Source organism: Sebastes umbrosus, chromosome 3, assembly GCF_015220745.1.
Source record: "Sebastes umbrosus isolate fSebUmb1 chromosome 3, fSebUmb1.pri, whole genome shotgun sequence".
Taxonomy (NCBI): domain Eukaryota; kingdom Metazoa; phylum Chordata; class Actinopteri; order Perciformes; family Sebastidae; genus Sebastes; species Sebastes umbrosus.
In genome coordinates, this window is record NC_051271.1 from 30,253,594 (window position 1) to 30,267,822 (window position 14,229).

Consider the following 14,229-nt stretch of genomic DNA (forward strand, 5'->3'; position numbering starts at 1 on the left):
CTTGCTCTTCCTCTGTGAAATACTGGAATTCACTACCTCCAGTAGAATAAGATGAGGATGTAGGGAATGTGGGTACAACAAAAAGGCCAAAGGGCTGCTGGAGTGTGAACATCATATAATCATGGTATCTTAATTGTGCAAGAGTAACAGATTGTTTCTGTGTCAACAACGTGATCCTGTTGTGTGCAGGTGTCTGATCGCGGTGTGCTGGTGATGGAGTTGGGCAGTGGACTCAGCTTTCCTGCCACGGAGTATCTCAGCCACATCATACACACTCAGGCTCTGCAGGGTAACGGTTTATTTCATAGTCTCTTTGTTTAGAGGACCCTTGCACTCTCTTGACACTCCCTTTAAGTTTTTCCTCCTGTCTTTCTCCCCTTAACGTGTGTCCCCCAGCGTCTCCTCCACGGTCAGTGGTCCTGGATTGCCATCATGTCAGCATCATAGATTACACAGTGATCAGCGAGCTCAGGGACCTGCTGAGGCAGTTCAAACTACGAGAGGTGAAGCTGGTCTTTTCCAGATTGCAGGTACGACCTTCAACCCTCACTGATTCACAGATTATTGTCCCTTAAGGTTTTCTTTCAAGAGGAATGTTGATTAAGGATTTTAAAATAAAATGCCTTTTTGTTTGGGGCCAGAATTCAGTTCTTATAACAACACAACCAAACAAAGTACACGTTTGTCCCTCTGTATTTATCTCCCACCCTCTGTCTCTGTGTTCCTCCCGCCTTTAGCCCTCTGTCCTGGAGCTTCTCCTAGCAGCTGATCTGCAGGGCTTCAGGTATTCAGACAGCGTGGAGGCGGCGCTGCAGATGGAGTCGGAGAGCCTCCTCAATGAATGATACAAAAAACGATCAGTCTGTGATTATTGGACCGTTATGAAGTTGAAAAGTGAAGTGAACTACCTCCAACAACTGATACAGTGGCTGTTACAGTAGGTGTACGGCTAAACTTGACTTTGGAAATCACTGTGGGATCTCTGAGATTACAGCACTACATTACCATCGCACAACATACTGTGTTTTATAGCATTTTCTAGGCTTTTGAGGGACAAAATGCTTTTGTATGAATGAAGAGGTAATGAGAGAAATAATATTACTGAAATATATATATTTGTAACAGCGCTAACAGTGAAAACAAAGGCAACACTGCTGACAGAGCTAACAGTGTTAACCTGGGGGGGAATTGGAGGATGGGTGCTACGCTTCTGCACGACATCATCAGCTGTAACCGTCATATGAGAGGGAGAGCGACTTCATTCTCTGCTCAGGTAGACATTACTCCTCTATATCTTTACATAGTAAATAGTTGTTTTGCTGCTATATTAACGCTCTGAATCTCATATAGCGCACCTTCAAGGCCTCTGCTGGAGTGGTGTATGACATCTACACTAGCCTACATCATTGAGACGGCGAAGACCCTGGTCAAGAGACTGAATGGACACTGGACACCAGAACAAAACCAGTGGACGCATCGACTGGGAAGAGGTCAAAGTTGACCAGGAGTCAGTGGACAGACAGAGAAAGACACCAGAGACCATCTTTGAACACAGACAGGATCATATGGTAAGAACTAAGCAAAGCTAGGAAAGGAGTGTTATGGTAAGATGTTTTTTTTTTCTTTTCACACCTTTCACTATGTTGCTGAAATGGTTTAAAACAAAAATGCTAACACTATGGCAGGTCATATAAAAAACATATCTATTTATGACAAAGATCAAAACACCAAGTCCAACTCTGTCCCCATGTGTTGAGTTCTTTCTTTTGGTTTTGATTATTTGACATCTTATCAGTGAAAGTGTTCGAGCTAATGTACTCAAATACATTGTGAGAAGTACACAAACCTAATATGCTTTCTCAGCAGTGTTTCTGCCTTTGTGACTAAAAGTTGTATTTGAGTAAGGTTTTCTTTTTGAAAGATGAAGTGTTTGAATTGCTTTGTAGCTACTCTTTCATTAATATGTAGAGAACACTATTGCACACAAGTACTTACCGACATAAAGTGTCATAATATAACTCTCTTATCTTGTACAAAGCACTGGGTTAACTATTACCTAATAAAACACTTAAGAGGAAGGGACTTTAGAAAATTAATGGCCACAATTATTACAGCGATAAAAAGTGACACACCAATATAATACAAACACAATAAATCAATTGAGAATGTGAGAAAGGTCATCCACTCCAGTGTGCGGTGGTTTTCCATGTTTGTTCCCTGCCGTGCAAGAGAGTTGCTCCTAATTTCAAAGATTGAAAAAAACAAACCTTTTCAAAGTCAGACAGTTAAATGCATAATGCAGAACCATGAGATGGGGTCCAACCTGCACGTTATACAATAATAGCTACTTAGATGAGATGTGCGGTGCCAGAGTTTTGTGTTGATATTCACCTGATGTTTCCATCAACAGAATCATCAAATGGTTGATATCTTTTGAAATCTATAAGGAAGAATTGCGGACATACGTGTATGTCCACAAACCTTTTATTTGACAAATAATCTTAAACCTGCAGTAGGCAGAATGTTTTTGGCATAATTGGGCAAAAATTCCATAATAACTTTTCAGCATATTGTAATTTAAGTGTTCTGAGAGAAAACTAGACTTCTGCACCTCCTCATGGCTCTGTTTTCAGGATTTAAAATATCTAGCCCATGATGGGAGACTTTAGCCAATCACAGGTCATTTCAGAGAGAGAGCGTTCCAATTGGCTGTTTATTCAACGGAGGCAGCTGTCAAACACTTGAGAACTCAGTCAAACTAGGCAGCGCTGATCAAATATGAATCAATATTCTGTTACTGTAATGCCTGTTTCTCGCCTCAAATGTTTTCAGAAACATCTTATAGTGTATTGTTTACCTGTAAAATGATGGCAAGGCTCCAGCTCGGCTCTGATTGGTTGTTTTCCTCCGGTCTGTGAAATCTTGCAGATGCCATTAGGAGCACCGGAGGACACAGAGGCACATGATTTTTTCAGATTACCTGTCTCATGCACTACTGTCAGAATATAGTGACGTTTTATAAAAATAACTTTTTAAAATCATATTTGCTCCAATCTTACATGGTCAGGAATAAACTCAATATACTTCCCGGTATTTCAGTCACTGCTGTTGAAAATGGTTATTATAGATGGGAAAGGTGGTACATAAACATTGGACTGTGCAAACTTAGACCAAGAGGTCTCCATTATGTTTCAACACTGACCTGAGATTGATTATGGTACCATAAAACTTTTGTCTAATTTTGATTAATAAGTAACTCTTTTGATGTCATATGAATCGATGCTGTCAATGACCCATTTTTGTGTTTCACCAATGACTGCTTTGTATGGTCCTTGAACAGACAAACAGACGCTATAAATTATCACACTCTCACTCGCTGGGGGATTTTCACATTCAACTCTTTCACCAACTCCCGGATTCCCACACAGTCTCTCTTAGGTAAGTAAAGGTGGGCAGGGTAGTGGACTCTATGCGTGGTAGCGTCATTTGAAAATAAATTTTAAAAAAAATGTATCCTTGAGTACATTTAAGACAAACGTTTTATTTGGCACTATTAATGTTGTATATTCCTATCCCATTTTCAAAATGTATACATGTTATTCCTATGGTTTAAGACAGTTTATGAGTAAACATGAACAACATCCAAAAACTAGAGAGCTAAAACTCAAACTTGTGATGTCATTGGGTATAAAGTCTGGAGCTGCTTCGTAGACGATGAATGGGGAGAGATATTCTAGATGACACTGAGAGCACCCAGGACAATGATCTGAGTATATGGGAACATTTTCTGTTTCACAACTGACAACACAACAATCGAATAAAGATCATTTAGGTATAAAAAATAATAAATTTAAAATTAAAAAAAAATTAAACTTTATGTGGGTCCACACAATCCAAAGTCTCCCGTTCATTATCTATGGAGCAGCTCCAGACTTTATCCCCTATGACATCACAAGTTTTAGACTAACTTCTCTGGTTACTGGCTTTGAGAGAGAGTAGCTCATGTTCACAAATATTGATTGAACTTTCCTAGGTCATGAAAATAATAATTTAATAAGCCATTTTTTATGACTGCACCATTACATCAAATGAAAAATTCTGGCACTTAATTTCACACTTACTTTCCTATAATATCAATATCACATTATTATGTAATTTTTAGATTTGAGAACTTCCTGGTTCTGACTAGAATTTAAAATAAAGTTCTGTGAGTCTGAACAATGTTCAATATGCCTTTTTAACAAAAGTCCACCACTGGTGCAGTTTTGGGAGACCACTTAAAACCTCACATTCAGTGGCTATTTTGATTATGCCCTTGGAAATATATAAATATAATATAAAAATAAACTGTGGTGATATTGTTAAAAGGCCGATATCTAAATATGGTATAAAAGATGGCCATCACACTCTTGTACCTCTGATGTAATCCCTGCAGGTATCACAAGCCCGATCTCATTCCCGGGGCGTCAAATACTGATGCTTTGTCAGGGCCGTCTGTGTTTGATACCGCCGCACAAGGCACCCTTTTGCGGCCGTATGAGACGCACCGGGCTTTCCATTAACTACAATATAAACCCATCTGCGTCAATATAAACTTTCAGGGAAAGTGCTGTGGTGATGTATTATAAAGAGCGAAAGAGACACACATGGGGAGTTGGTAGGTCCAACAAATACAAGGCTTTCATCCAGGAGACCGCTGTTCATGTCCTGTGTGTTGCATTTCACTTTACAATCAGCATCATGTGTGTTTGTGTTCTGTGTAAGACCTTTGTAATTTTAAGCTCAATCATGTTTTTTCCTAACCTAACTAAGTGGTTTTGTTGCCTAATCCTAAACAAGTGTTTTTGTTTAATTTACAACGTTAAGCACGTGTTTAGTGCGACCGAAAAAGTGACGCTGAGGGGTCTGACAAAGCATCAGCATGTGACGAGCTGGGATGAGAACGTGTTGCTATTAGGGCTGTCAAAGTTAACACATTAATGCAAATTAATTTTAACGGCACTAATTTCTTGAACGCATTAAAGGGACTATTTCTACTTTCAGAATTGCTTGTTAACAGTGACACCTGTGGCCGTTAAGTCAACGTAAATCAGCGTGGGGCGCTTGCTCGCTCTAAATAGACATGAACGAGCATCGCTCAAAACAGTGAGGCGACACACGTTTGCTAAAACCACAATATCACTCTATATTTCACCTGCTTGGCAGTAATGTTAGCTGACCAGACCAAAGTCTCTCCATGAACATGATTTAGATCTGATCCTAGTGTTGGCTTTTCCTGCCTCAGCCTCCGGGGCTCTGCAGCGAGTTACTTTATTGCCTCCCTCCTGCACCCGCAGGGAGACACTGGCCACCGGAGCCTCTCCTCCGCTGCCTGCTTGCCTTCACTGACACAGCGCGCACCAACAGAGGTTTTCCGTGTCTTGTGAAGTGACGGGGCTCCATAAAGAGAAACGTGAACCGTGACACCGGCACCGGTGTCTCCCTGCGGGCGCAGGAGGGAGGCGATAAAGTAACTCATTGTGGAGCCCCGTTACTCACAAGACACGGGAAACCTCTGTTGGTCTGGAGGAGCTGCAGCATTTATTTCTGCACAAACGTACACTGTACATTTACTAGATGTTCTCAGAGCTAAACTAACTCTTCTGCAGTGTGGAGACTGAACGCGCGTTCACGTCTAGAGGTGGAGCGAGACCGCGCGCGTTGTCTGAGTGAAGGCAAGAAGGCAGAGGAGAGGAGGCTCCGGCCACACGTGAGCGCGCATGTGTCCCGACCCGGTACATTTATACGCTTAAAAAGTTACAAACAGTCCCTTTAACGCAACTTGTTATTTTTAGGTTATAGTGGACTAAATAACGCTCCAAACTTGCGTTAAATTTGGCAAGGAAAAACTGGCATGTCCATTTTCAAAGGCGTCCCTTGACCTCTGACCTCAAGATATGTGAATGTAAATGGGTTCTATGGGTACCCACGAGTCTCCCCTTTACAGACATGCCCTCTTTATGATAATCACATGCAGTTTGGGGCAAGTCATAGTCAAGTCAGCACTCTGACACACTGACAGCTGTTGTTGCCTGTTGGGTTTTAGTTTGCCATGTTATCATTTGAGCATATTTTTTATGCTACATGCAGTACCTGTGAGGGTTTCTGGACAATATTTCTCATTGTTTTGTGTTGTTAATTGATTTCCAATAATAAATATATACATATGTTTGCATAAAGCAGCATATTTACCCACTCCCATGTTGATAAGAGTATTAAATACTTGACAAATTTCACTTTAAGGTACATTTTGAAAAGATAAAAAATGTGCGATTAATTTGTGATTAATCACAATTAACTATGGACAATTATGCGATTAGATAAAGATTAAATATTTTCAATATATCAATTGACAGCCCTAGTTGCTATCACTCTGTTGCAATTTGAATTTGGTTTCTGTGTAATTATTCTCATATAACACAAGTTATCTTGAATAAGAAAAGTTTAGTTCGTTCATGTTAAATGCATGTAATCGCTTTATTTTTACCTTTTCATTTGGAAAAGCTACTAAAACTGAGCAACGGCATGTATCAAACTATCCTGTTACTTTTCACAGGGACACTTGTGTAGGTGAATATAAGTGTGGAACTGCTGCTACTATGTGGATAACACAACCTCATCCCACACACTCAGATGGAATTGTAATTCGGACTGTGTGTAATGCCTGGGCGGGCAGCTGCTGCAAATTTAGTTCACACACCATCCATGTCAAGCTCTGCTATGGAAACTACTATGTCTACAAACTTGTGAAGCCACCTGTATGCAACTTTGCATACTGTGCAGGTATTGTAACGTCTTTACACTGTAACAACAAAGTACATTTTCTCATCTACTCCATTCATTTAAGTGTTTTCAACTAGTCAAGGCACTATTGTCCACTTGTCTGAATTTGAATGTACAATTCATGAACTTTTTATTTTTTTATTGCAAACAGAGGTGAACAGAACAGGCCCTGCAGTCTTCCTTTTGTATTATGAAATGTTTTGACATACTGTAATGCAGTTAAAATGACATACTGAGCTGAAGGTTTATGGAGGTTCTCATCTTCGTCTCATCTGGTAGATAGTATTTACCTTCTTATCTCCTTAATTTCACACTTTTATGTGGTGACCTTTTATCTTTTCCTTTAGTTCAGCACCCTCCACCCCTGCCTTCTCAGCTTATTTGTGGCCATGATAAACTCCACGTGGGGCTGGATCTGGCTGGCTTTACATTCTCTGGTTTGAGCCCCTTCTCTGGCAACATGGCAGAAAGCAACTGCACCTGGGTCAGAGTGCGTGATGACGTAGTGTGGTATGAAGTGGAGGCCACCGCAGGTGCCTGTGGAAACACATTGAGGGTAAAGACTTCCTGTTGTTTGGTTCTGTAAACCTGATCAGGTCCTCCACCTGAAGGAGAATTTCTCGTCCTCTCAAGCTGACTTGACCGTTCAACTGACTAATAATTCAATCATCCTCTGTCTTTCAGACCAACAGCACACATGCCATCTACTCCAATAGCTTATTTATCTACCCAGTAGACAACGCAACCTTCGTCCTTCCTGTTAGTATTCCCTTCTCCTGCGCGTATCCCCTGGACACCGACACCAGCATGAATGTGGCTATCAGACCAATCCTGGCGTGAGTAGCCTTTTATTGAGTGTGACCAGTTGTAAAATAGTGAAACTGTGTATAATTATTATGAGTTTTTATTCAATAATTTATTTATTTAGTTATTTAGTTATTTATTTAGTTATGCATTTATTTTATATTTAAGTGTATGTTTTTATTTAAATAAATGCAAAAAACAAATAAATAAAAATATAAATACATGAATAATTAAAAGGGAAAATTTAACAGAATAGTAAATAAATAAGGAAATTAATAAAAGATAAATAAATAAAAAGCAAATTAAAACAGAAATACCAATTTATTACCAATTTATATTCTGTCGCAGTGTCTTTATACTTTATATATACTACCACTGGGAGTCATCAAAGCCATAACAAACATCACACACAGACAAACGACTTAAAAGACAAATCACACATTTTATGAAACAAAAAACTTGGAAAAAACACTTGCCATTACAGAAAAAACATATTTTTCTTGGCAGGCTGGCTGGTGGCATTTCAGGCTCGGGTACGGTCTGGGTATCATCGGATAATCCGTTTTTCCTTTTGAATTCAGAAAGGAAAAAACGTTTTTTTATTTTTTTGTTTTAAACCAAAAACGAGAAAACGGCCGTTTTCTGAATCAAAAAACGAAAAACGGGCCGTTTTTCGTTTTTGCGAATTCGTTTTGTCATTATTCATTTTTGATTGAAGAACGGGAGTCACGGTCTGGGTATCATCGGATAATCCGTTTTTCCTTTTGAATTCAGAAAGGAAAAAACGTTTTTTTATTTTTTCGTTTTTTTTCTGAATTAAAAAATGAAAAACGAACGTAAGTTATGTCCATAACTATGGATCTATGAGACCGAAGGATGACCGTCACCACGGTCTTCACCTTGAATGAAGCCATTCTTCTTCCTATCTGCGAGACCATAATATCAACAAAGTCATGTGACTGACCTTAAGAGGCTGGCCGTAGGTTATAAAGCAACCGGAAAAACCATGCCTCTTCCTCCTGCCTGGAACGCCTCAGCCCGTTCTGAGCGACAAGAGATGGTGACGGTCATCCTTCGGTCTCATAGATCCATAGTTATGGACATAACTTACGATCTATTTCGACCTCACTCTGACCGTCACCACGGTCTTCACCTTGGATGACTAATATCAACATTGTCGCGAGGAACGGAAGATTCCACCGCCTCACCAACATGCTCAGCGGCCGACATAAGAACTGTGGAGCCAATTGCCGTAGACGTCACATTGACTCTATAAAACCTTGCAAACGTGCATGGAGTACTCCATGATGCTGCTGCACAAATGTCCCCAACAGCAACTCCCTTTAGAGCTGCCCATGAAGTGGCCACACTGCGTGTGGAGTGGGCTACCAGACCTTCTGGAACTGGGAAATCTTGGTTAGAGTAAGCCTGAGAAATTGTCTCCACCAACCAGTGGGACAGACGCTGCTTAGACAGGGGGTGACCAAACTTCTTGCCCCCATAACAAACGAACAGCTGAGTGTGTGCCTGCCTCAGCGTCCGAGTACGATCAACATAGGCCTTCAGTGCCCTTACTGGACACAATGTATGAAGATCCGCTCCCTCTTGGCAAGATGGATCAGGTTGGAATGTTTCCATTTCAATAGCCTGATTCACTGTCTGAGGGCTTACCACTTTAGGGAGGAAGAACGGGTTCGGCCACAGGGACACCCCTGTATATTCTGCTCTCCACCTCAAGCACTCGCTGCTCACAGACAGTGCGTGTAGCTCGCTCACCCTCTTGGCAGAGCAAATGGCCAAAAGGAATGCAGTCTTGTGTGACAGAAACTTAAAATCTGACTGTTCCAGTGGTTCGTATGGGGCTGTAGCCAAGGACCTCAACACCAAAGGTAGGTCCCATGATGGAGCCCGTAAACTCCTGCCTGGGCGCAGACGGTTAGCACCTTTCAGAAACTGGGACACTATGGGGTGCTTCCCTACCGAAAGACCCCCCAGTGTGTCATGGAAAGTAGAAATAGCCGCAGTGTAGCCCCTCAGGGTGCTAGCTGCCCTACCTGCATCCAGCAGCGACTGGAGGAAGTCAAGTACCAAAGCCACCGGGCAGGTGACGGGATCTGCCCCTTTATGGTGGCACCATGATGAGAACAACTTCCACCTTTGCTTGTAATTGTAGCGTGTGGAGGGTGCTCTAGCATTATCTATGGTCTCCCGAACAGCGTCACTCAGGTCATGAGAGACGGACTGAGAAGGGGCCAAGCCCACAGCTGCATAACAGCTGGCTTGGGATACCAAATTTTTCCTCCCGCCTGGGACAGAAGGTCCGCCCTGAGTGGCAAGGGCCAAGGTCGGCCGTGAACCAGGCGAAGGAGGGCCGGAAACCAATGTCTCCCCGGCCACCGTGGGGCTACCAACAGAACCTTGTAGTGCCCCCGGTTGATTCTGTCCAACACATGAGGAATCAATGGTAGTGGGGGAAAGGCGTACAGTAACCCCTTCGGCCACTCGTGAGACAGAGCATCCAGGCCCAGAGGACCGCCTGGAGGCCTCAGGGAAAACCACAGCTGGCAATGGGCTGTCTCCTTGGATGCGAACAGATCTACCTGAGCCATGCCAAATTGAGTCGACAAACTCGCCACCACCTCTGGGTGTAGTCTCCATTCCCCCGGGAGAGGCCCCGATCTGGAGAGGAGGTCTGCAGCCCGATTCAGCACCCCTGGTACATAGACAGCCTTTAGCGAGGCCAGACGTGGAAAAGCCCAAGGCAGAAGCCTCTGTGCAACCTTGAGGCAACGCAGAGACTTCGTGCCTCCTTGATGATTGACATGGTAAACTGCGGCAGAGCTGTCCGACTTCACCAGGACATGCCTGCCGCGTATGAATGGGAGAAAGGCCCTGAGAGCCAGATGCACAGCCCTCAGCTCGAGCACATTGATGTGTTCGGTGTCCCATGGAGGTTTCCAAACACCTCTCGCCATTCTGCCCTCCCAGACTGCTCCCCAGCCTGTCATGGAGGCATCTGTGGACACCAAAGTCCTCCTTGAAGGCAGATTGCCCAATGGTACACTTTGTGTGAGCAACTTGTGGTCCCTCCATGGGCTCAGAGCTCTCTGACATGACTGAGTCACTCTGAGCTTCACATGCCTGTCCCTCTGTGGATGGAGGTTGAACGCATTCAGCCACCGCTGTAGGGGCCGAGCCCTGAGCAGGCCCAGCGGAATCACCAACACTGCTGCTGATATCAACCCCAGCAGTCTCTGAAAGTGAACCAACTGTAGGCGTTTGCCCAGTCGGAAGATACGCAAGACCGTTAGGATTCTCGCAACCCTCTGAGGGGTAAGGGATGCCTTCATCATAAGTGAGTTCAGGCAAAGTCCCAAGAATACTGTTTCCTGCCTCGGTTCGAGGTTGCTTTTCTTTAAGTTCACCCTGAAACCAAGGGATTGGACATGAGCTAAGATCCTCCCGGTATGCTGCATGACCTGTTCGCGAGATGAAGCGCAGACCAGCCAGTCGTCCAGGTATGGCAGGATCTTTAAGCCTGCCCTCTGGAGTGGTGACAGAGCGGCTGCTACCACTCGAGTGAAAACTCTCAGAGAAAGGGAGAGACCAAACGGAAGGACCTTGAACTCGTAAGCTTGCCCTTGAAATGCGAACCGTAGAAACTGCCAATGTGCCCGACAAATGGGGACGTGGAAGTACGCGTCTTTTAGATCGATAGTGGTGAACCATTCCCCTTGCTCTATCGACTCTAGAATGTGCCGTGTGTGCAGCATTCTGAACGGCAGAACCTTTATGTAAGTATTTAGGCGCCGGAGGTCCAGGATGGGACGTATCCCACCATCCTTTTTGGGAACAAGGAAATATGTTGAATAAAAGCCAGCTTGCTGTTCGCTGGGCCTTACCTTCGCAATTACTTTCTTCTGAAGGAGGATTGCAATCTCCTCGGACAGAACTTTTGCCTGGACTGGGTCCTTGACCAACGTCATCTGGACCCTGGAAAAAGGTGGGGGCCGCCGCCGAAATTGAATTCTGTAACCCCTTGCAACAGTAGCCACTACCCAGGGGTCTGAGACTTCCTTCTCCCAGCTGTCCAGGCGTAGCTGGGAGTGAACCTTGGCGGCTGCCCCACCACTCCTATGCAGAGGCCCCTTGGGTCCCTGGACCCTTGGGGGGGCGTCTCCTTTGAGGAGCCCCTCTTGCTGTAGGCCGGGGCTGAAACCCTTGATGCTGCAGTCGCAGTCTTCCTGCAGCATCACCCGAACCTTGTGCACCTGAGCCCTGGCGCCTGCCACGCATCCAGGGCTCTGGATGACCCCAGGCAGCCTGGAATTGGTGCTGCTGGCCCGTTGGTCTCTGCCTCGTCGCTGCAGGCCGACTGAATGTGCGCTGCACGCTCTCTCGAGTATGCAGAGACTGTTCAGCTTTCTCCAAGACACTCTGGGAGTCAGAGTGAAAGACTCTACCCGGTACCACCGGCATGTTGGTAAGCTCCTTCCTGATGTTCTCGGGGAGGGTTGTCTGAGCTAGCCAGATCTGTCTGCGGGCCATCATGGCTGACGACATAGCGGAACCGATGTCACGAGTAAGCTGAGAGTGTGTGGACAGGGCCGCATCTATCAGGTTTCTGGTGTCCTGATCACCCGCACTAGCGGTCCTTCTGAGCGCTGCTAACAAGAGAGTGAGTGCATTTCCTGCACGCGCCGCGCGGGCGGCTGCATTATAGGACCTACAAACCAAGTGGTCTGTCTTCTTGCACTCCTTACGAGGACAGTGTGGATTAGTGGTCACCCTATCTGGGCCTAGAGGGGTTAAAGCTGCCATTTCCCTCTCTACAGGCGGCATATCGCCCAAACCCGACTCATGGGGGTACTGTGCCTTGGCTAGCCTCCTGCACCCCGAATTAAACTGAGGGGCGCTACCAGGATTATTCCATGACCTCCTTAACATCTGACAATAATCCTCGGCTGCAGGAATAGTCACTGAGGGACGAGACTGCGAGATGCCAGCCCAGACTCCCTCCGATGAGCTAGGGGTTTCAATTGGACTTGAAAGGCCCATAATCTTAGCCGCACTCAAAACCTTTGAAAACACATCACTGGGAACAGAATCGCCAGTACCATCGTCTACGGACGCAGACTCACCTGTGTGAGATAGGCTAAGGCAATGTGACTCTTCAGCAATCTCTGGGTGACCCTCGTCCTCCAAGAGAGAAACCTGAGCATAAAGTGATATAGCATCAGGGTGATCTGTCTGATGTTCTTCATATGCCGGCAAGTCCCTAGGGGAGATCCCCTCCGAACAAGCCGCAGTCAGTGGAGCTGCTCTCTGAGCTTCCATTCTACTCACCCTGTCTGCCAGACCACGAATGGCGGCCAGGATTTGACACTGAGTATCCTCCTGCCCCCCTGCCCCATCTACAGGTGGGGCTGGACTCTGCAGTGGCGGAGAGTTAGTCTCTGTGGCACGTTTTTTTCCATGCCCCTGGGACTGCCCCTGTTTACGCTTGCGGGAGCGGTTTTCCGTGCGACGCTCTCGTTCCCTACTAGGGGGAGCAGCTGCCGCAGTGTGTTGGGAATGCCCCTCAAGCCTAGCCCTTCGGGCCCTTTCCTCCAGAGGCAGATCAATGGCTGCTGGACATGGGCAATCAACGTCATCCATTAAATGCGCCATGCCCAAACAAGACGGACACTCACGGTGACCGTCGCGAATGTCCATGGCTGCCCCACAGAACCGACAAGTCTGGGGAGCCATAATAGTACCAATTAACCCCTCCTGCTGCGAACAGTAGTCAATGGGGATATATGCTCACTGGCTCAAAGGTATAAACAAAAATACTGCTCATAAGAACTAAAAATCACCCCTTTCCTGTACGCGGACGTACAAGGGGGAACAAATAACCAAACCCACCTACTGCGCACAGAGGTTTAAGGGAAAAATGAAAACGCCCTTTAAAACACAAGGGGAATGCAAGACAAAATCCTTGGCTAAATAAAATATGCCGAAGAGGGATTCAAACCCCGGCCTACCGCGGTAAGAGCGCCCGCTCTACCAGGTGAGCTATAACACTCAGTGGGCCATTTATCGGCGCGCCACTATTTAAATAAAGAACACCACTCGTGTACGCACGTGTATGAAGAGTGAAACAGAAAACTTAATTTGCGAAACAGCTGAAAGCAGTAACTCTGCAACTGCTTCCAAGGGGAGAATAAGCAAAGCTACTCACCCAAACGCCAACTTACGCAAAAACGCCAAACAGGCTATGGGGTAATCAGCCGCAGGTGATATCATTTATCTTACCTGCAACAACAGAGAGTTACATACAGAACTCACGGGAAAAACCACAGAAATCCTCAGGGACACAAGGCACCTGCACACTAAAGTGACGGATTATTGGCTTCCCGACATACTTACCGGTCTCCGATGAGGCGAGAAAGGCAAAGAGGAAGAGGCATGGTTTTTCCGGTTGCTTTATAACCTACGGCCAGCCTCTTAAGGTCAGTCACATGACTTTGTTGATATTATGGTCTCGCAGATAGGAAGAAGAATGGCTTCATTCAAGGTGAAGACCGTGGTGACGGTCAGAGTGAGGTCGAAATAGATCCC

The 14,229-nt window shown here is 45.1% G+C and overlaps 2 protein-coding genes across 2 annotated transcripts; one reads left to right on the top strand and one right to left on the bottom strand.

Annotated features, from left to right (window-relative positions):
• The first annotated feature begins 192 nt into the window (after positions 1–192).
• Positions 193–1,132, top strand: LOC119485398 (sodium-independent sulfate anion transporter-like). Its single transcript, XM_037764986.1, has 3 exons — positions 193–289; positions 397–530; positions 738–1,132. Exons 1-3 carry the CDS (start codon positions 214–216, stop codon positions 843–845), a joined length of 318 nt encoding a protein of 105 aa, XP_037620914.1. The 5' UTR covers positions 193–213; the 3' UTR covers positions 846–1,132.
• An 8,166-nt stretch (positions 1,133–9,298) lies between these two features.
• LOC119484932 lies at positions 9,299–13,377 on the bottom strand. The gene is made up of 2 exons (XM_037764114.1): positions 12,090–13,377; positions 9,299–11,911 (listed from the first exon to the last, which is right to left on the bottom strand). The coding sequence occupies exons 1-2, from the start codon at positions 13,375–13,377 to the stop codon at positions 9,849–9,851; spliced, it is 3,351 nt and encodes a 1,116-aa protein (XP_037620042.1). The 3' UTR covers positions 9,299–9,848.
• Between the last annotated feature and the right edge of the window lie 852 nt (positions 13,378–14,229).

Coding starts and splice junctions, on each gene's coding strand:
- LOC119484932 (XM_037764114.1), bottom strand. CDS start 13,377: ATGGCTCCCCAGACTTGTCGGTTCTGTGGGGCAGCCATGGACATTCGC. Junction 11,912..12,089: donor CAACATGCCGGTGGTACCGG/GTAGAGTCTTTC, acceptor GATGCGTGGCAG/GCGCCAGGGCTCAGGTGCAC.
- LOC119485398 (XM_037764986.1), top strand. CDS start 214: ATGGAGTTGGGCAGTGGACTCAGCTTTCCTGCCACGGAGTATCTCAGC. Junction 290..396: donor ACACACTCAGGCTCTGCAGG/GTAACGGTTTAT, acceptor TGTGTCCCCCAG/CGTCTCCTCCACGGTCAGTG. Junction 531..737: donor TGGTCTTTTCCAGATTGCAG/GTACGACCTTCA, acceptor TCCCGCCTTTAG/CCCTCTGTCCTGGAGCTTCT.